At 40.3% G+C, this 22,928-nt stretch overlaps 1 protein-coding gene across 1 annotated transcript in view; it reads left to right on the forward strand.

Moving 5' to 3' along the window:
* Positions 1–444: 444 nt before the first annotated feature.
* Positions 445–22,928, forward strand: part of UFL1 (UFM1 specific ligase 1) — a 41,085-nt gene continuing 18,601 nt past the window's right edge. Inside the window, exons 1-11 of the mRNA XM_060237361.1 lie at positions 445–616; positions 3,068–3,213; positions 4,150–4,178; positions 5,006–5,103; positions 8,010–8,124; positions 10,297–10,427; positions 11,948–12,006; positions 14,116–14,262; positions 15,185–15,360; positions 16,450–16,629; positions 21,233–21,356. Coding sequence (XP_060093344.1) covers positions 540–616; positions 3,068–3,213; positions 4,150–4,178; positions 5,006–5,103; positions 8,010–8,124; positions 10,297–10,427; positions 11,948–12,006; positions 14,116–14,262; positions 15,185–15,360; positions 16,450–16,629; positions 21,233–21,356 — 1,282 coding nt within the window. The 5' untranslated portion in view covers positions 445–539. The remainder of the gene's footprint in view (positions 617–3,067; positions 3,214–4,149; positions 4,179–5,005; positions 5,104–8,009; positions 8,125–10,296; positions 10,428–11,947; positions 12,007–14,115; positions 14,263–15,184; positions 15,361–16,449; positions 16,630–21,232; positions 21,357–22,928) is intronic.

A 22,928-nucleotide genomic window follows, 5' to 3' on the forward strand; every position in this document is an offset into this window, starting at 1 on the left:
GGATAAAAGTCAAGAAGTGGAGGACTCTTTAATCTTATTTTGGCAAATCCCTTAAAACGTGCAGCATCAATCTCGCCCTTTCCTTGCATTTCATTATTTCAACGGAACTAGTTTCTAACATGCAGAAAAATCAAATCATTTCAGAAAACTGTTTTACTGAGTACTGTTGACACATGTGATTACAACAGTGATTCTTGAAATATCTACGTCTACACTGGAGATGAGAAGGGGGATGTTTCACGAAACAGACTGGAAGATGCGAAGCTCGCACTGAAACGACGCCAATCCCAGCATCCCGCTTCCCCCCCCCCCCTTCATACCAGACCGCTGCTTCTAATACCACATACTAAGCTATCTCCTGCAGATGGCGCTGTTCAGTGGGGACGCCGTTTGTGAAGTGCGAGAAGGTGGATTGTCCCAGCACGCAACCCGTCGTCGAAGAGACTTTCCAGCTGACGTGTGAGTTTCAGCAGGCCTTGTCTGGACGCTCTTCTCACTCTCCGTCTCCCGCTGTCTCTCCTTTTCCCGGAGCCACGATTATGGCGGCTACGTGGGAAGAGATTCTGAAACTGTCTCAGCAATTCCAGTCCGCCCAATTTGCCCAGGCGTCACAAAGGTGAGGGGGGGGGGGGGAGACATAACACGGAAGCCCAGGAGGCGGAGCCAAGCGGGAGCCCCTTCCCGGTAGCTCGCTCCTCCGTCAGTTTTATTGCTGGCGTGCCTTAACCGCTTTCCCCTGTAGCATTTCCACTTGCGCTTGTATAAGCAGCGTTTCTTGCAGGTGCTACCGTAACATTCCGCCCAAAAACATAGGCTGAGGTTTCCTGTTAACTTGGGGTCAGCAATCTGTCATGCTTTCCACACAACCCAAGCACCCAGCAGGTGGAACTTGCCCTAACGATTTATCTCCATGATAAGAAAAGCTCGGTTTTTGCATTCTGCTGTTAAAGCCACAGGAGTAACTGGTTGGTTTTTGGTTATTTTTAAGCGATATTTCTGCTTGCAGGAACGTGTCCTGAAAATTCATAACTTAATATCTTCTGCCTCCCTGTGTATGCGCACACACAGAAGCCACATAGTTTCAGATGGCTCCTCAAACCAGAACGTAGGCAGTCCACTAACTAGGGTCTGTTAAACCAGGATCTGAAATCAACGTTTAAAATTAGTATTATCAACCAGTTTTCATATGATGTACAAATGGGGACAACTTGACTTAATTCTGTCTTGTTCCCCTATGATACCCTCAGGTAATTATTGCAGAAACTTTGTAAACAGAGCAAAAACATTGAAAGCAGAATATGTTGAAACAGACTAGGTGCCTACAAACAGAAACTTGGTTTGACAAACCAGCTAAAAACATGGTTTTGTGTCGTCTGTACCAATCGTCTCACCAAAGCGCTCATAGCTGCCATCCTTTATTATTGTTGGTAGTGAAATCCTTGCCAAAAGGCCATTCCTAACATGGAAATTTAGGAAAAGCTGGAAAGTTATGCCTACACAATATACATTTATCCTGTTGGATAGCTTCATTTGTCAGAAGACTAAAAGAAGACAACTCTGTCCCCAGTTTCTTATTTGTGTGTATTAAAACAGGTATACTCGCTTGAGATCTGTAAGAAGATAGTGATAGTTAAAGTGATGTTCTTGCTTAAGTTTATGCCATCACAAAGTATGTCTGGAAAAATATTTCTGAGGCTTTCATAATAGTTTTCTACAGACACTTTGTTCTATATTATATATCCACACATGACTAAAATTTCTATGGCAGTCTTCTGGTTATAGTATAAACCTTGTGTTTAAGAGTTTTACTGAGACCGACAACTGTTTTGATTTGTGGACAATCATTATAGTGGAGCACTGGGGAACTGAAATGCATTCGAGATCCATTGATGTTAGCAGCTCACACTTTTATGTTAAATGTATTTGAAACAGAGCCAAAATTGAAAGAGCTCACCACAGAAATCTTGTACTAAATCACTTTCTTGGCTCTCACTGTTTGTGACAGTTATAAGCATGGCTTCCTAACCATGCTCACACGTTCCTTTTGCACTCCTTCATATGTGGGGTACATGCAGGCACACAGGCAACTTGAAGTTTTCCTTCTAACACAATGGAGTTCTAAACTAAGATTAAATCAACATTTGTAATCCCAGGGTTTCAGAGAGAAGGAAGGAGGAGAGTATCATTTTCCCAGGTGCCTCCATCTGGATTTAACAACAAATTGCATTTCAGCAGAAGCTCTCAGTCATGCTCCATACATGAAGGAAGGTGGAAAGATGCAAAAGAAGTGAGCAAACTGTGTTTGTGCTGTGAATAAATAAGTTTTTTTGTTTATTCATTTATATTTACCCTGTCTTTCTTTCCCATGGGGACCCAAAAGTGCTTATGTTGTTCTCCTCTCCTCCACTTTATTCTTTCAACAACTCTGTGAGGTAGGTTAGGCTGAGAATGTGTGACTGGTCCAAAGACACTTCGCAAGTTTTCAGAGTAGAGTGGGGATTCCAACCAAAGTCTTCCAGACTATAACTGTTACTCTGTTGACTACAGCCATTGGCATAGTTGCATGTTTGAGTAAAATCCTAGGTATGAAGGGCTTGTAGGACACAGGCAACCCCCCCCCCGTGTTTTTGAATCACTAAGCATGGTTTGTAAACACTTTATGTGTTTCAGATTTGTGCCTTGAAATGGTGCTCACATCACTGAATTGTGATACAGTGGATTGGGCAGCTTGGCTGTTGCCAAGGACATAGGATTGCAACCTACTTCTCCATTTGTATTAATCTGAATTAATTAATATGCACCAGTAATAACATGTATATATTAACTGGAATTCTTATTTATCCTACAAATATAGCTGATTGAGGGGAGTAATTGTGCTACCTTATTTACACTAAGATAACTGAAGTTAGAAGGCTGTTACTATTTAGGGTTACACTGCATAAACACAATACAAATATTGTGCTGAAGCTTCTCTAGATTCTTATAGTTGCAATGTTATCACTAGTTTAAATTCCAGGGGTGTGAGGCTGTACCTGAAGATGTTTGCCTTGTTTTATTATGTGTGCAGATTATCGGAACGTAATTGCATAGAGATCATTGCCAAGTTGATTGCTGAAAAACAGCTGGATGTTGTACATACTCTTGATGGGAAAGAGTATATTACTCCTGCACAAATTAGTAGAGAGATACGTGATGAACTTCATGTTCGTGGTGGTAAGTGTCCCTTTGTTTCTCGATGCCCTTAGAAATTAAAAGAATGAAGATGTGACATCCCATTTGCTCTTGGGGAAAAATATATGTCATAGGAAACATGTCTTTGTCTTGCTGAGTCACCTGCAAGATGCGATTTTAGTGCTTGATAGTGTCGTACTTCCTCTGAGTTTAATAAACTTCTGTCAGTGTATTGTGATGTGGTTAGCATCCAGATCTGTTCAACAGTTTCACTCCGAACAAGATGTGTTCACTGGCAAATGCTTTGGCTGGAAATAATTAATGTCCTGTTATGTGTAGAAAGAGTAATAAAACTAGTTTTCTTTCTGGTAATGATCTCTTCACAGCTTCACTTTCATCCTTCCACTTTTCTTGTTCCTTCATCAGACTAGCAGACTTATTTCTGTAGAACTCACTTCCAACTAATGACATAGATACAGAGCTCTGTATAAGCCTGATGTACTTTTGAAGTCCATCTATGAGGCATCTTCTAAATTCGCTTCAGAGGAGGAGATGCTTTCTTGCATCCATGCTTTTGCCTTTGTGGAATAGCATCCTCTCCTAAATTAGATTTGAATGTCATTGTGACTGTGTAAAACTCTCTGGGTATGCCAGAATCTCAGGCCTTCAAGTAATTGCTGGGTCCTCTTTATCTTTTTTGTGAAGCTGGAACAGCATATGAATAACAGTACATGAAGTTGGAGTAGCCATGCTGGTAAAGCTGCATGTGAAGGGAAGTTACAGTCCTCCACATACCGTGTGAGTGTAAGTCTAAGTGAACTGACTAGGGTTATTTCCAAGTAAACATACATAAGATCTGGCTGAATGTTTGATTGGATTATAAAATTAAATGAACAGTCTTAAAATTTTACTTTCTTTGTTAATGACTGTTTATACCAGTGTCTTAAAACCTGTTTTAATACATTCTTCTTCTTATAGGTCGCGTAAACATTGTTGATTTGCAACAGGTAACTTTTATCTTTTTTTTTTAGAAAAGAAGTCTGAAATCTGTATTTAATTGAACCATTGTAAAGTTTATAGTAGATTGTATATTTAAATGGTCCTGACCTCACTAGCCCAGGCTAGCCTGATCTTGTCAGATTATGGAAGCAGAGAAGAGTTAACCCTGATTAGTATTTGGATTGAGGACCACTAAGGAAATGCAAGGTCACTGTGTTAAGGCAGGCAAACCACTTCTAAACGTCTCTTTTCTTGAGTCACCATAAATTTACTGCAGCTTGATGAACAAATAAATATATAGTCATAAAATAGTGTATACACAGCTAATCACTAAGCTCTAGTTTATTTTTAGTAACTGTAGGTAGCAGTTCTTTACATACTGTTATGATGGTCTCTTACTTGGTTATACAAACAAATGTTTTTATTTGTGATATTTGTTTGATACCTGATTTAACCTATAAAGGAAGCAGGATTTTCTTTAGAAGTTTCTTATTAAATAACAGAGAACATATAAATAGAAATGCCTGATCACTGGGGCATTCACAAAATTAATTAATGTTTCATTTCCATTAATTTTTTCCTTCTTTTTCTAAACTTCAAGTAATTGAAGCTTTTCATAATTAGTTTTTTTTTACTGAAAATGTACATTGTATGTTTGAGTTAATAGCTGTTTTATTTCCCGGTACCACAATCTCTGTTCCAATACAGATATTGCTGGTGTATTGAAATTGAAAAGTTGCTGGTGTATAATCATTATGAACCTGAAAATAGATTGTTTTAATGGCAATCTAATTTGACTTCTAGGCACGAACCTGTTTTTTTTCCTCCCCTCCAGGTAATAAATGTAGATCTGCTGCATATTGAAAGCCGAGCTAATGACATTGTCAAATCAGATCGAACCATTCAACTAGTGTTGGGACAGCTTATAGATGAGTGAGTTCTTTCAAGGGTAATTAAATATAGTGGAAATTCATATCATGCTTTTAGGTGCAATGAATGTCAAATGAAGGCCAATAGTTATGAATTATGATTGAGGAATCATTCTTGAGCTTTTATGAAGCAGTTTGAACTGCCATAAAAGTGAGAATTGCTGTTCTAAAGTATTATTGCAGTTCTCTAACTTTCCGTAAGACCTTACCTGGAGTATTGTGTTCAGTTTCGGGCATCACATTTAAGGAGGATATAGACAAACTGGAACGGGTCCAGAGGAGGGCGATGAAGATGGTGAGGGGTCTGGAGACCAAGTCCTATGAAGAAAGGTTGAAGGAGCTGGGCATGTTTAGCCTGGAGAGGAGGCGGCTGAGAGGTGATAAGATTACCATCTTCAAGTACTTGAAGGGCTGTCATATAGAGGATGGTGTGGAATTGTTTTCCGTGGCCCCAGAAGGTAGAACCAGAACCAATGGGTTGAAATTAAATCAAGAGAGTTTCCGGCTCAACATTAGGAAGAACTTCCTGACTTTTAGAGCAATTCCTCAGTGAAACAGGCTTCCTCAGGAGGTGGTGGACTCTCCTTCCTTGGAAGTTTTTAAAACAGAGGCTAGATGGCCATCTGACAGCAATGAAGATCCTGTGAATTTAGGGGGTGGTATTTGTGAGTTTCCTGCATTGTGCAGGGGGTTGGACTAGATGACGCTGGAGGTATCTTCCAACTCTTTGATTCTGTGAAAGAGAGAAAGGCTTCTCTTGCCCTATTTCTTGTCATTCTTTGTGAGTGAATGAATCCAAATAAAAGAAAAAGACAGATGTGTGCAGATGTGTGGCATGACTGAATGCACCTCAGACAGGAAACTGTCGGAAGCGAAATGCACACAGAAGATAGGAGAGGTGTCCTATATTATATCTGATGTCTGAAGCAAAATGACATGAAATGTGTAAAAGGATCTGGAAGCATTCCATCATCTGAACTAGTTGCTCTAGACACAAAAGCTGGAATTCAGGAACTTCTTGGTGAAGCTTGCCTTGCTTTTGGGGTGGATCCAGCAGAGTCTGAAGTCTTGAAGACTCCTTATGCTGGAAGCTGCTGTGCAAAGGGGCTGGATCTACTCTCCTATGGACACTGTTATCTGGGATCTTTGGCAGAATAGATTGTATTTGGTTTTAGGAACTATGATTGAAATAGTACAGACAACAGTAACTTGATATGGTTTTATAGTAATCTGTTGCTGACATGGATCATCATGACTTGCTTGTGATGTCAAACCTGAGTGCAATACTCCTAGAAGTTGAAAATAGTATGTTAGCTCAAAGCCTTTCAGGTGCAGGTGAAAGAATACAAGGAACTGAATTCTGTGACTTCAGTTTACCATTCATGTAAAGATTCCAGATAGGTAGCTATCTATGTAGAAGCAAAATAAAAACAACACAAGCCCTGCTGGATCAGACTGAAGGCCAATCTAGTCCAGCATCCTGTCTCACACAGTTACTGGCCAGTTCCTTTGGACGACCAACAACAGGGCATAGAGGCCAAGGCCTTCCCCTGATGTGTTGCTTCCTGGCTCTGGGATTCAGAGGTGTAGTACCTCTGAATGTGGAGGTTCTCCTCAGTCACCATTGCTGGTAGACATTGATAGACTTATCTGCCATGAATCTATCTAATCCCCTTTTAGATAGATAGTCCTGTGGCCGTCACTACATCCTCAGGCAGCAAATTCTACATTTTAACCACTTTTTGTATATTTGTCTGTCCTGAACCTACTGCCCATCAGCTTCATTGGATGCTCTCAAGTTCTAGTATTTGGAGAGAGGCAGAAGTTCTTTATAAACTGCTATCATGACCCCCCTTAATTGTCTCTTTTCTAAACTGAAAAGTCCCAGACTCTTCAGCCTTTCATCATAGGGAAGGTACTCCAACCCCTCCTCTGTAGTTTTTCCAGTTCATCAATGTTCTTTTTTGTGATACAGTGATCAGAACTGCACACAATATTTCAAATGAGGCAGTACCATAGATGTATACAAGGGCATTATAATACTGGCCATTTTATTCTCAGTCTCTTTTTTAAGAATCCCTAACATAGAATTTGCCATTTCCCTGCTACAGCACACTCGGTTGAAACTTCCACTGAGCTATCCACTATAACCCCAAGATCTTTTTCCTTCTCAGTCTCACCAAGTTCAGACCCCATTAGACTGTACTTGAAGCTGGGATTTTTTTGTCCCAATGTGCATCACCTTACCGTTACCAACACTGAACTTCATTTGCCACATTGTCACCCACAGGACTCCAGTAGCGCCTTAAAAACTAACAAAATTTATTCTGCAAAACCTTATGCTGGAATAATTTTTTTTTGTTTTGTTTTAAGGTACAACTGGAGACCTGTTTTATACTGATGTTTTTCTAAAGGTCTGATATATTTATAACATCTTAATGTATGAAATAAAGATTTTCTTTGCCTTTCTCTCCCACCAGCTTCCTGCACATCCCAAAAAATCTTCTGTGAGGAAGGGGGGGGGGTTGTAAACAAAATGCACTGTAACACGAACTATGGTGAGAGGAGAGTTAATTGGATGCAATTATTATCTATGAACACCACAGCAAAACAGTGAAAGAAGCAGTAGGCTGTTCTGCATGATTTTCCCCCTTCATTTCATCCCCCACCCCCATGCTACAGTACATTTTGTTTACAAGAATTTCCCAGGGTTCATTAGAAGACTTGTAGAATTTGCAGGGAGCTGCTGGAGGAAGAAAGAGGTGGTGGAAAGCACTCCAGCAAACTACATCTGTGAACTTTTTCCATAGTATCAGACGAAAAAATGCTGAAATAACTGGTTTAAGAATACATATGTGAGGCAAATTTAGAACTGTGTATCAACATTTTATACTTGTATTCATGTGTTAGGCATTACCTAGATCAAGTGGCAGAAGAAACCAATGACAAATTACAGGAAACAGGCCAAGTGAAAATATCTGATTTGTGTAAAACATATGACCTTCCAGGAGACCTCTTGAAGCAGGTAACTGTATACTGTCATAATGCAAAAATGTCCCAAGTAGATGATATTTTATCCCCATAACTATTTTATGGTCCTTATTTCTGGGATAATAGGTTTATTTTCTGGATGACAGTGTGCTGTAGTAAAATTATGATGCTTGAATTTTATGTGATCCAATATGCATTATTTTAATTTGCTTGTTTCTACAAAACACAGTTACTGGAGTATCAAATCTCAGTGTTGTATCTTGGTTCCATTTTCCGGCAGCCTCTGTACTTAATAATATAGACATGAAGCAATGTCCTTCAAACGTAAACTAATGCTATCTGATCTGCTTAGTTCAGTAAATGAATGCTATCTGATCTGCTTGGTTCTTCAAAAAGAACAATAGTCTTTGTGCTCAGGTGCCAGGAGAGCAAGTCATTGCCTTGACCCATACTGTTTAAAAATAGTCTTGGAAAAAGTTTGTTGATCTGTAGATTGCATGGGGGGGAAATCTGTAGCTAAAGATAAATAAAAATGCACTTTCCTAAATGAATATATGAGGAAAATAAGTGGCAGTATGTTTTATTTATATGGCACTCTTACATATTATTGCCAGTATCACTTTATAATATTATTGAAAGATTTGGTATTCACTAGACTAGACCCATACTGGTATGTGCAGAATGCCTTGTTGTTCTGAATACTCTAAATGGACCTCAAATTGTGTCACCAATTAGCCACACAAAAATTATTTTGCTGTATTTTGATTATTAGTTGTTTTCCTCCAAGAATGATGTCCTGGATCTTGTTTACTGCATCAGAACATTGTTCTTGATAAAAAGAGTAAGAAGCCTGAATGCTAATATTGAATCATAATGAAAATGGTTATTGATGAGTAAAGGGCGTTCTATGCTTAGGGGTGCATATTCTTTCTCTCAAGCAGTTTGTGCCACAGTGGCTTTCAATAACAAAAAAAAAGTGCATGAGAAGGAAGGCTCATTCTTTACTCTTGCACCCTGCACCTATGGCCCCAGATGCTTCTGAGAGAAATTCATTGCTGCAAATAGAGGCCACAGCTCTCCCCCATTTATAAAAACTGCATTTTCTGCCTTTGTTTCTCACTTTTAACTGATGTTGTTAAAAAAGAGAGTAAAGAAAAAAAGGGGGCCACTGCTATGGAATAGGACCAGTGAGACTGAATTTGTTGGTATGGAGCAAGCTGTCTCCAGAGTTACCTTGAGATTCATCTCTCCCATTCCTGCCAAGGCAGTTGAGAGAAAAGTCTGCTTGCACATTTTCCTTTCTCTCTTTGTAAGGAAAAGGGCTAGACAGTTTTTTTAAAAAAACAAAAACTAGAAATTCAGAGAGGGGGAAAGGTATATGTCTAATAGTGAATCGCACATAGTACTCTCTGCAGCTTTGGGCTTGCTAGTTACTGGTACCCATGTACATTGTGGAATGCTTCAAGGAAATAATACAATGAAGTACCCCTGCTTATGTGCTTGCAACTGTTTGAATTTATCTCACAGTGGTCCTGGACAGGAGAAAGTCGATCAGGGGCTTTCTACTAGATACTGTTTATGTGTATGTGTGCCTGTTTCTGTGCATCAGCTGCAGGATGCCAGAGAGAGGAGGCAGCTCTAGAGTGGAAAAGTAATATTAGATGGATTGTTCCATGTGCCTTGGAATAATACAGACTTCATCCATGAAATCATTTTTGCCCTTCCCTCTGTATGGGGCAAGGCAGAGCAAAAGCTGTTCAGGGAATCTTTCATGTTCAGGGAATCTAACAGGCTCAGGCTCCCACCAGTCTTGTGACAGAGCCACAAAATGTAGCTCAGAATATTGTAGAAGATGGGTACTCCCATCAGTTGCTCTTGGATGAATACAGATTGTTACTGTGATGTCTGAACTAAACTTTCCAGAGCATGTTTGCCAGGCTTCAGAATATCAAGCTTTGTGATAACTAGAGAGAACACTGGATCTTCCAAAGATCCCCCTAAATGCCCATTCCACCCCAGATTGATCAGAAAGATTTCTCTTATATGGCAGGCAGTGATGGGGATGCTTTTGTGGTTGTGGTTGTGGTTGTGTAATACCTGACTCTGTCGAGGTTAAATCTTTTTATTAAACACCTGTGGCATGCACTCAAAACTCAATGCAGTGTTAAATCATTTGTCCAATCAAATTCTGTGATTCTGTTCTCAGACATTCTCTGCACGTCTGGGTAAAATTATCCATGGGCAAATAGATCAGGACAACCGAGGGGTGATTTTTACAGAAGCATTTGTAACTCGGCATCGGGCCCGCATTCGTGGACTCTTCAGTGCCATCACAAGGTAAATCTGATCATGCGTTTCTGCTTGTGGGAGTTATACTGTTTTCCCTGTACATGGAGGGGGAATGAAGAATTGATTCTTAAACATGTACATTTGTAACTGTGTTAAAAATCTTCTTGGGAAGATGTGCAGGTTGCATACATAGCTGCAGTAATCTGCTATGTTAAGACTCTCTATTAAAAGGCTACATTTGAATTAGATTCTATTTTTAATATCTAGCAATGATGACTGCATCATTCTCATGCTTGTTTTTCTACAGTGCACTCTGCCGTAATCATATAGACTAGTAGTTTCACACTTCAATTTTTTGGATTGTGGGCTGTCAGATCAACAATTGTAATGCTTCAAAGCCTTCTAATAGTACAATGTGTGTCACAATGACAGGGAGTGGGTATGCATCAGGCAGCTCATAGGAAGCAGATTTATTATGTTTGTGTGTTTTTTTTCTTACCTTCCATCTAGCGATCCAAGTACAGCCCAGCTACTGGGACAGAGTGAGAAAGAGCTAGAAGCTACAAAGCAGTGAGGGCATGCATACTTTTAAAGACTTCGTTCCTGCCTAATTTACATTGGAATTGTTTTAGCACCTCTCAGTTTATGTGTACTGCCATCCAGCTCATGCAGCCCAGACAGCATCTCACACAGAAAGTGCATTGCCCATGGTATTATCCATAAAGTCAGCCACAGAAATTTTCTTTACCTGCTGCCATCCTATTCTGTATGCATAATGAGGCTAGGTCTGCAAAACTGTCAGGTCTTGGAATGCAGGGAATATTAGAAAGGTGAGAGGACTTTCTCTCACCCACCGTTTCCACTCCGTTCCAGTCTTCCATCCATACTATGTTCTCCCCTGTTATGAGTAAACTGAGCTTGCATGTCAAGAATTGCTTGCTAATGGCATTAGCCTACATCATGGACTTTGTAGGACAAGACAGCCCAAGTCAAATCTTGGAGACTACAACAGGAAAGTAATATTCCCATGAATACAGTTGGTCCGACCATAACAAATTTCATATGTATGAAAATAAATGTCAAATAGCTAGTATCTTCTTTGACACTACAGAAAATGTCTTCACTGACAATAGTGGAGAAAGCAGAACTCATTCATTCTTCACAGCCTTTTGCTACTCCCAAAAAATGTCATATAAGTTCCACAAGACCCTATTACAGCCTGCCAGTAGTGTCTTTTGACAACATATTTGTTAAGTATCAGAAAGTATATGCAGTTATGCATTAATAGAGCAGAATGACTTCATGCCGTCTGCACCCAAACATATTCAAATTCTGGACTGTGAATAAAATAAGCCAAATATGCAAAGCACCAAAGTCACACTCCTAAATGCTTACAAACATGATGTAAATCGTTCCAAATTTCACAGCACTGTAGGTATTGAAGCTTAGAAAGCTGCATTTAGAAATAACCGTTTAGTGTTATGGTGTTTGACTTGAAATAAACATAAGATCTTGAATTTTCATTTAAACGTTTCCTGGCTTGTGATATATCTTTCTTCTTTCTTTAGACCTACAGCAGTAATTAACCTAATAACTCGGCATGGCTTCCAGGAGCATTTGCTTTACAGTGAGTTTTGTTCAGAGTCTTTCATGGTAATATCAATTTCAGTAGTCTCTCTGTATAAGAGGCATACTACATGAGTTGCTGATAAGTAATAGTCTAATGTCATTAGTCTATAAATAGACCATTAATCTCCCCAAACAGGTGATGCCTTTCCAGCCTGATGTTGTATATCAGGGTGGTTGCATACCTTATCTTTTAAAAAAGAACACTGCTTAAACTGATCCAGTGAAATGCATGTTGCCTGGTTTATATGTCTGTTACATGTCTAACTTAAACAGGTTTCATGTAAACAGTTTTGACAGAACATGTACAGATCTCAACAAGCAATCATTTTCCTATACCATTCCAACTTTAGAGCTTTCCTGACACTGGCAATGAAAATTCTTGATGATGAAACAGCTACCAGAGAAAGATGAAACAAGAAGCACAATACTAGTCTTGTCATCTGTTCAATTATTTGACCTTGGCAACAAACAGTTTTATCAGCCAAGCACATGCAGGGGTACAGAATTCACATAACTCAGTCACATTAACTGCTTTGGCTTCTTATTTATAGGCTTTGCTTGGTGTTAGTGGAGCCAGACTCTCTGTAATGTTCATAGCATTATATGCCAGTAAGTGAAATGTGTACTTTATATCACTATTTACCTTTCATTTAAGAAAGATAATGCCTTATAGTGGTAACCCTTAAGAAGCCCTATCTCATTAACAAAACCTTTCTGAAGTCCTTAGTGTATGTCTCTTGAACCATTGCATCTCATGATTCCTTCAGAGCATTCCAACTTAATTCCTTCTGCTCCCTTATCTAATTCTTTTTTTCTTTCCCTGCATCATATTTTGCATATCTTCTGGGAACACAACCTATTTCTAGTTGTCTACATCTTGAACATACATGTTTTCCTGTCTGCTGGTTACTTCATATGTTGCTGCAGCACTACGGGAGCCAGACCAAGTGCAGTGTAGTAGCTTGCGTGTCTGATGAGGATCTCAGAGATCCATGTTGAAATCCCACTCTGCCATGAAAGCTTTCTGGGTGACCTTGAGCCACTCACTCACTGACAGCTTAAACTAACTCACAGGATCCTTGTAACAATGAAGAATGATGTTAATAGGTGTCTTTAGGTCCCCACTAGGGAGAAAATTAGGAAATTCATACGTAATTGCGATTTCTGGTCAGGCTTCCATGTTGATGCTTGGAATTGTCTGGAACCTTCCCACCTGTTTGTTACCCTCTATCCTGCTTAGCTACTGACCAGTAATTAGCTGGGGGGGAAAGTTTCTTGACAAGCCCTGCCCATGTGGTTGTTCTGCGCTTCAAAACTTTACCATGTCGCAAAAAGTCACAGAAAAGTGGTTCCTGCACTAGACTAACATTTCTCAATGTCATTTACCTGTGTTTTTTTTCTGCCCTCAGTTTCCACCTTCATTCTTCTGCCATCAGTCTCCACCTTCAGACATTACTCCATATCATCTTCAGCACACATTGTTTATCAATTTTGATCCATGTATGTCATTTTCTGCTTTAAACTGAACCTGCAACAATGCCATTCATCTGATTAATTTTGCTTATCTGGACAGACAAAGCAGTATGCGGCCATAATGCCAACACAGCAGCTCCTGCCTTGAATGCAGCAGTGCTGGATTTGGCCTTTGAAATGTCTGTTGCTCTGCTGTGACTAAATAGCTCAGCCCAAAGGCATTGAATATTGTCTTTCAAACTCAAAATGGCTTTAGGGGAAACTATGTCAAAGTATCATCCAGGAAATGTCAGTGATCATTTATTAATTTTTTATACATCTATATCCTGTGCTTTCAGCTTACCTGGCTCTTCAAGTGGCACACAACATACATCAAATAGTTTTAAAAGGTCAGCAACACTAGCAGAATTCTGATATATGAAAAGTTGTGGAAATAGGTAACAAAGAAATTACAGCCACAGTGTCACGGAAGAAAAACATTGGTCTTATGAATATTCACAGGGAGGGGATGATGCTGTGAAGATGTGGATCCACAAAGCCTGATTTCCTAATTCTTGTGACTCATGAAAAGACAGGCACCCTCATTTGTGTGCAGATATGTTTAATGATGTGGCTATTTCATTTTCTTCATCAGCTGTCTTGGAGGAACTTGTTAATGCTGGACGTCTGAAAGGCACAGTTGTTGGTGGAAGGCAAGACAAGGCTGTGTTTGTCCCTGACATCTACGCCAGAACTCAGAGCAATTGGGTGGATTCTTTTTTCAAGCAAAATGGCTACTTAGGTAATGGCTTCCATGTAAACATAAATCTGTATCTAAAAGTTATTTGTCAAGTGAAGTTAAGTTTTAGGATAGTTCTCAAGACAGCCCAAGGGTTGTGGGGAAGTCAAATACATGTTTCTGACACTCCTCTCCTCCCACCCCCAGAATTTCTTGCAGTCAGATTCAACAGGAGAAAAGGTAGTGCAGTACATTGTTGTTACACTGCCTGCCCACCCCAAATACAGTTTTTTACTTACAGGGAAGAGATCTTCATTTCCTTTTTTTCTCAGGGCCTGGTAGTAATAACACTGGGCAGGCCAAGTTTGGAAAAGCAGCCTTGCCTGCAGTTAATCTGCCCATGTCAAAGTCCTTAATGGCAGATGGGGAAAGCAAAGGGTGGAGTGGGGCATAGGTTTCATGTACCTTCTTGCTACTTTATTCATCCCCTGGGAACATAGAGTAAAGCAGGGATGGAGCATTTCAGATTCCGTCTTGTGAAGTGAGTATATTTGTGTGTGAGTGGAGCTGGGGAAGTACTAGCTGTCTCAATTCTCAAGCAGTGGCCTTTAGTCTGAGTTCCATCACACTTCATTATGAGGAAGAAACAAAACGCTGTAAAATGATCAGTTATGCAAAAAGACAGGTTTGTCACCCTTCCTCAGTTTTTTAAAAATTATTTATTTATAGTTTCTATACTACCCTTCCCTGAGTTCATGGGACTCAGGGTGGTTAAGAACAACAGAAAGTACAATATAAAACCAGCTTTAAAACAATCAAGTTAAAAATTAAAGAGCATTGAATAGTGCCAATTTATATACAGTATACATTACTGTCCTGCAAGTGGGAGAAAGTAGCATTGGAGGTGGGGAGAAGGGAGTGCCAGATAAAGTGGTAGCCTTAAAATCTTAAGACTTAAAATCAAAGACTTTCTGTCATTTTGTAGAATTTGATGCATTGTCCAGACTTGGCATCCCAGACCCTGTGAACTATATAAAGAAAAGGTACAAGTCCTTGCAGCTCTTGTTTCTGAAAACATCTTGTGTTGGACAGGAGATTATGGATCAAGTGGAAGCCTCAGTGGATGAAGCCATCAATTCTGGGACTTGGGTGGATATTGTGGTATGATCTGTATTTTGTGTCTTCCTACCATATTTGTTATATCTATTTATCTACAAAGTCATTTTTTATGCAGTTATGCTTTATATGTATGTCTGAGTGAATAGGGGCCAACTAGTGTATGAAAGCTTAGTAACATTCTGCCCAACATTCTGTCACCAGTTATACCAGTGGAAAGGCTTCTTGGAGACATAAATATCTCTCCTTCCAGACCGAACAGTACAGGATTAAAGATCAGAGTGGCCAACTACTGAGTGGGTTAGGTTGTAAACAAAGCACAGTTGGCTTCAGACTTATATTTAATTTATTTAATTTATTTTTAATTTATTTCAATAATATTTAATTTATTGATCAGTGTGAGTAATTTGAAACAATTTATCCTATGCATGCTTCTTAAATATTTTATTTGGCCTATTCCATTCCCTTAAAACCTTTAGCAAAAGTTTCCCCTATCAAAAATGTTGGGTTTTGTTAACCTTTTAAACATTTATTTGCATCTTCACACCCATTTATACCTATAAACACAGAAATTTACATAGGTTATTAAATATGTTCTTCTTCCTACTCTCCAATAGCATTTGTGTTTTCAGCAGGCGTTTCCCACATACTGACCTAAAAACCAAGATTTTGGATTTCCGATTAAATTCAAGAGATCTGTGATTATGATTTCTATGGTTTTAGCTTATTAGTAGCTAGATCACCTTTTCCCTCCATTCCTGTTCAGCAATTGAAGCAGTCAAGAAAAGACAGGCTCAAGCTGTAGTGTCTTCTCCTCGTGTAGGACACTACATCCCTAATAGCTTCAAGGATTGGTTTATGTTATAGAAGATGAATGGAAAGGAGTGGTTTAAATATTCTTTTTCCTAACAACTGTTCTCCAGTCTTCAGAGCTATCTATGACTGCTAGTTGGCTATGCAGAAACCACAGAAGATCCTAACTGTAGATCTTTTATGTGTTGTCTGTTGGCCCTCAGAATGCTGCATTCTGCATGAACACCATAACTAGTATATACAAGTGACTTTGTATGTGAGCACATAGCTGAGTAATAATCTGAACTTGACTTCTTTTCCCAATTTTGTGTTTAATATTAGCCTCTTCTTCCAAGTTCATTATCGGCAGAAGATGCTAGCATGCTGCTTCAGCAAGTGATGAGATCTTTCAGTAATCAGCCCTCAAGTTTGGTCTTTAGTGAAACTGTGGTGGTCAGTGAGAAATTTATCAACAACTGTGCTGAGCTGTTTAATGACCTGATGCACCAGAAAGCTGAAAAGGTTTGTGTTCCTGAGCCCCTGTTTAGAAAAAGGTGGAACAACTAAGAACTCTCAGGTTCAGTGCAGCCCACCACTCATGTATTGTAGACTACCAAGTGTTTGGCATCCATCCTGTGCCCTGGTTATGAAGTCCTGGGCAAGCTGTAAAATCAGTTTATTAAGCATCTGCTGAACTGCCTGAGGAGTCTCATGATGTTTATGTTCACATTTTTTCTTTTTTTCAAAAACCTATGCATTGTCTGTGGAATCAAGTTTCTTATATGTTCTGTGTTTTGCATGGAGAGCTTGATTTTTTAAAAAAAAAAACATTCAGCAGATTTTAAGGGAGTATTAGGCTGCTTACCTTCATTTGCCATCAGATTGGTTTGCCTTGAACATATCTGTCTGTGATTCGTTTTCTTTTTTTAAAGAAATTGTTAATGAGTTTTTGATACAGATAAAAACAGAAAAAGAAAGAAATGCAAAGAAAAAAGGAGAAATTGAAGAGACATACCCATAAAATTTCCAAAATTTCACAAAGACGAATATAACTTATTACTAAATCCAAAACTATAGCATGATTACTTACTCTAAAGTCATAACTGAGTTACATCCATAAATCTCCTTTTCTATCATATAAAATTCTCCTTAATCCTCAACTCTACAAATCACCAAATCATTTTTCCTTGCATGCAAAAAGTCAGTATGTGGTTTTCAGTCCACCAAAAAAGTAGATAATGTCTTTTCTCTAATCAAAGAAGTAAGTTTAGCCATCTCTGCATATACTAACAACTTTAACAACCATTCTTCTACTTCTATTAGTTGGATATTTTCGTAGACTTCCAATTCTGTGCTGTCTGTGATTCATTTTATAATGAAATGTTGGACTCTGGGTTCTTCTGCTGGATAATCAAGAACAAAATAACAAGTGGTGTTGAAAGCTTCTTTAGTTGATTAGTTCTAGACTGTATGCGTACTAGCACCACAGTGAGAACTAAAGGCAATTTTGATGTGTTTTAATCTCTCTCTCTCTCTCTTAGGTTAAAGTGCCCCTTTAAAAAAAAACACAGGAATATCAAATTTATATTGGTTGCATGTATCAAAGTTTTCCTGAAAAGGGGGGCATGGTCCACTGGATAAAATCAAAATCTCAAAATAGTATTGTGTGTGGACCTGACCAATACATTTCCTCAAGTAAAAATAATCTGAGTATGACTTGGATCCTAAGGTGGTATTCCTTTGGCATAATGGCACATCCTCTCACAAAACAGCTTTCTTTTTTTTCTTTTGTGGAGGACAAGGGGGTAATTTTTGCCTTCTGCAGACTCCCCATTTGCCCCCTCATACACACACATACTGTTTTTTTGCGTACAGCAACCCAAAGGAGAATGGTTTCTGGGGGCACCCTGCAAATAGACAAAATCAGCAACTGCTTGTACACATGCCTTATCAGTTGTGGCCCTTATTTTATGCAGTGGCCTGCCTGATGAGGTCAGGAAGGCTCTCACTCTTCTGGCATTTCATAAATTATGCAAAACTTAGATATTCAGGAGGGCTTTTAACACAGGTAATAGGACTTTATTATAACAGAATTGATTCAAGATGAATGCTTTTATACAAGGAAAGAAGGAGGCTGTGGACAATACTACTGTGCATATTATGTGCTATCTTTTGTTATGTGTATTATCCTACTATGCAATTTATGCACCATTTTACAGGTTGTGTTAATACTTATGCTTTGTGTCAGGTTTCTGCTTAGTTTCAGATTTTTGCAGTCTTAATTTTTGTAATGCTTATTGGATGTCCCATCCTGTTTGTATTGACTTACACTGTGTAATGCACCCTGAGTTTCATTGAGAAAAGTGGACTATATATATATATAAAAAATGTGGCAACCGTTGTTATTATTATTATTTATTATTTCTGTGGATTTGTATTCCACCCTTTCCCATAAGGGCTCAGGGCGGATTCCAACATATCAAACAGTTAAAAACCAACAATACATCAATAGATAAATAGTAAAACAGTTAAACAATTAAAACATTAAAAGTTTAAGACAATTGACAGTTGAGCCGATAGCTCGGATTTAATGTAAGTTAAGGCAGCATGGATAAGGTAGACATTTAATTTAGGTGTCCAAAGATGCCAACTATATCAGCCCGATTTCCTCCAAATCCAGATGGTAGTCAGCATTGGGAGGCCAGTTAGATGGTATAGCTAAATAACGACACCTGCCTGCCTCAGCGAAAGGCCTGGTGGAACAGCTCCGTCTTACTGGCCCTCCAGAATGGTAACAGATCTGGGAGGGCCCGAACCTGCAAAGGGAGCTGATTCCACCAGGTTGGGGCCCGGGCCGAAAAAGCTCTGGCCCTGGTCAAAGCAAGGCAGGCATCCTTTGGGCCAGGGATGGTCAGAAGATGTTGGGTGGCCGAACATAATGACCTCCAGGGCTCATATGGGGAGAGGCGGTTCCTCAGGTATGCCGGTCTGAGGCTGTGCAAGGCTTTAAATGTCAGTACTAATACCTTGAAGTGGATCCAGTACTCGATTGGTAGCCAGTGCAGACTGCGCAGCATCAGCTGACTGCTCGCCCGTACAGGCAATTCAGTCAGCAATCATGGTGCCGCACTCTGCACCAGCTGGAGTTTCTGGGTCAACCTCAATGGTAAGCCTGCATAGAGTGAGTTACAGTAATCCAACCTGGAAGTGACCGTTGCATGGATCACTAGCTAAGTCCCGAGGAACCAGGAAGGGTGCTAGTTGCCTGGCCTGCCAGAGATGGTAAAAGGCAGACTGTGCAACAGCTGTGACTTGGGCCTCCATAGAGAGGGTGGCATCCAGTATCACATCCAGGCTCCTCACCTTCTGAGTTGGCACAAGGGATGCGCCATCCAGGGTGAGGAGCCGGATGCCTGATCCCAGCCCCCCGTGACTCATATACAGGACCTCCGTCTTAGTTGGGTTAAGTTTCAGCCAGCTCAACTTCAACCAGCCAGCCACTGCTCCCACTGCTTCCAGCCACTGTTCCACTTGTTGCCAGCGACTCACTTTTGACACGTGCACCAGCACTCCCTTGCTCCATTGTGCATGTGCCTCAGCAATGGTGGAGTGTAGGTTGCAGCAGCGCTCTGTAACATCACTGTTCCCTTCTTCTGTGTGGAGAGGTCCAGAGGCTCTTTGTGAGCTCAGGAGGCAAGGCGACCTGGCCTTTAAGTTGCAGAGACAGCCTTCTGTGCTGCCAGATAGGGGCAGTGTTTCATGATTCCATTCCCTCCTTCTGGGTGCAGATGTCTTGAGAGGTCTTTGGAAGACTATCCATGGAAGGGGGCCTTGAGTTGTGGGACACTGTGCCTGGAGACTGCAATGTCTGTGGTGCTCTTATGTGCAACCACACAAGACTGACTTTTCATGCTAGCACCCCTGCTTTCCAAGAGGACAAGATTTGTGCCACATTAGAGAGATTGGCCAGGAGAACTGGGAGTGGGAGGGAAGTGTCTGTGGGGGGGATTTCATGTCAGCCTTCTAAATGTGCCTTGCCTCCCTCTATCTTCCCCTTCCCTCCCCAGCCCCTCCACCGGCAAGGCTGGGGCACTAGCCAAGAGACTCTTTCTAGAGCCCATTGTATTTATTCTCACAATGGGCCTTATTCCTAGTAAATAATATAAATGTAAAAGTAATAGCAAATAATAGTTACTGGTTTTGCAAGTTTTTTGTGATGGGAGACATAAGGAAAAATTTAGATAATTTCATTATTGTAAAAGTGCTGTATAAATGGATTAGAGAAATTACATTTGTCCGAAACATACATTATTATAGAGGAAGGGGAGACATTCATAATTATTATCATAGCAACAATTCGTTCAATCTTGTCTTTTTGACAGAAATGTTCTTAAATGGTTTTGTGGTCCCACAGGTAGGACAGTTAGATGCTTTCAGACAGCCTCCAGCAGCAAGATCTATGACCTCAGTAAAATCCATTTTACAGTTCTCTGAGTCAAATACTGGATTTATAATACTATTGGGAAACATTATATGCCGCTATGGCTTCCCTGGGTGAGCACAACTAAGGCAGTAGCATTTTCTTCCCCAGAGATGCCAGAGCACTATGTTTGGCACTTGTCACAGCCTCTAAAGGGCTTACATTCAGTATAGCCAGGGAGTCAGATCTCAAGACTATAAAAGCAGGACTCTAATGCAGTCAAAAACTGGAAAAAAACCAGTCATATATTTTCTAGTAGAATGGATCTGAATACAATCATCTGAAGATCTAAAGTAAAATAAGTCAATGTTAGAGGACCTGCTTAGCATGCCAAGGGTCCCAAGTTTAGCAATAGCCTGTGGAGTTGCTGTGAGTTGACTGCGTCTTGATGGCACTTTACACACACGCAGCCCTAGCATCTCCAGTTAACGGCTGCCAAGCCAGAAAGATCTCTGCTTTATGTCCCAGAGATCCAGTGTAACTACTAGTTAGAGTACCACCTGCACATTAGTGGTACCTTGCTCAAATTGTTGAAAGCCCCTTATGTCCATACTGAGCAAGAGGGAGGCCTGGTACTGAAAAACTTGGGAGCTTAAAGTGAATTCTATATAGCACATTTGAACATGCTTTTGTTCTTCATTTCAGGAAATGAAAAATAATAATCCAGTTCACTTAATCACTGAAGAGGACCTGAAGCAGTCTTCTCTTATCGAAAATGCCTCTTCGAGTAAAAAAGACAAAAAGGATGAAAGAAGGAAGAAAGCAAATGGTAGGAAAGTGGGATCATTAACTGTGTTAATATTTTAGGTGGTCTTTTAAAATTAAACTGACTGAATGCCCTGTGCGCCCCACCCCCACCCCAGTATGGGGGAAATCAGGAGGTGGCTGCCACTAGAGGTGTGCATTCAGATCTTCCTGAGCCTAAAATATACCAAAAAAATACCTTATTGGTATTTTTCTGGTATATTTAGGCTTCCCAAATGGATCTAAGTTTTCTTGGGGAAACCAGGGGGCAGCGGGGGGGACTGGGAATTACTATTAGATTTGAAAGCAGTGGAGAGCCAGAAGCAGATTACTCTTGCCTCTCAGTTTGTCAGCCCCTTTACTGCAGCCCCTTTAAAAGGACTGCAGAAGACAACCCAATGATCAGCTATGATGAGGGGGAGCAGACTGTTCCCACTGGTTTGGCTTGTAGTGGGCTTCTTATGCAGCCCATTTTAAACTGGCCTTCATGAGAAGCCAGCTCCAGAAGCTGCCGTGCCACAGGGAGCAGTTTGCTAATCACAACACAACAGATCCTAGGGCCAGCTTCTCTTGAAGCACAGTTTAAATTGCACTGCAGAAGAAGCCATCCCAGCAAGGTCTGTATGCGGCAGGGAGAGAGTTCATTGTGTCACACAGATCCTGGGGCCAGCTTCTCCTGCAATGTGGTTTAAACCACACTGCAGGAGCAGCCATCTCAGCCTGGTCTGCGTGCTGCAGGGAGGGACCTCCCAATGGCACACAGATCTTGGGGCCAGCTTCTCGTGCAGGAGAAGCCATCCCAGTCAGGATCTGTCTTGATTCAATCAAGATTCAGACCTAGGTTTCGATTCAATCCAGGTGGATGAATTTTCTTGAGCAGGGGTGTCAAACTCATGAGGGCCGGAACTGCCATAAATAAGACCTTGTCGGATCGGATCATGTGTGTCATAAAATGTAATGCCAGGTAGAGGAGATACAAACTTTATAAAGAACACAAACACAACAGATTTTTAAGAACTTAAAACATGCTTAAAAGATTAGCACTCCTGCAATATTTTGTTTGTTTCTGATCTTTGACACCTCTTGCCCTGAATTATTGGATCAAAATCTAGAGACAATGTCTGTACTGTAGCAATCTTGAGTATGCTGTTCAGGTCTTGTTCAGGTGTAAATCTGTACATTGCAAACCTACTTTTGATTTATTGACATTCATTACAGAATTCCCATGATCAATGGTTTGAGCCTAAGGCCCAGGGGAAAATATGAAATGGCTGGGCATTGCAAGCTTTTGTACATAGGTTGCTTCATCTGCTGATCAGCCAGTGGGAGAAAATAGAGGCTTTGCTCTGTAGCTCCTAGGTAGTTGAGCAAGCCTAGCAAAGCAAGCTGTGATGCAGAAGGAAGCAAGAGAGAGAGAAGGAAAGCAGATAACAGTGAGTTGCTCGTGGGCCTGATTGGAACCCTCTGGGGGCCTGATCCGGCCCTCCAGCTGCATGTTTGACATCCCTGGTCTTGAGCTTCATTACTAGTTGTAATTCAGCAGACTTTCTAATTTCTGTTTTATATTCCCTTGTAAAATAACTGCTACTTTTGGGTC

Source organism: Heteronotia binoei, chromosome 1 (assembly GCF_032191835.1).
Source record: "Heteronotia binoei isolate CCM8104 ecotype False Entrance Well chromosome 1, APGP_CSIRO_Hbin_v1, whole genome shotgun sequence".
Taxonomy (NCBI): domain Eukaryota; kingdom Metazoa; phylum Chordata; class Lepidosauria; order Squamata; family Gekkonidae; genus Heteronotia; species Heteronotia binoei.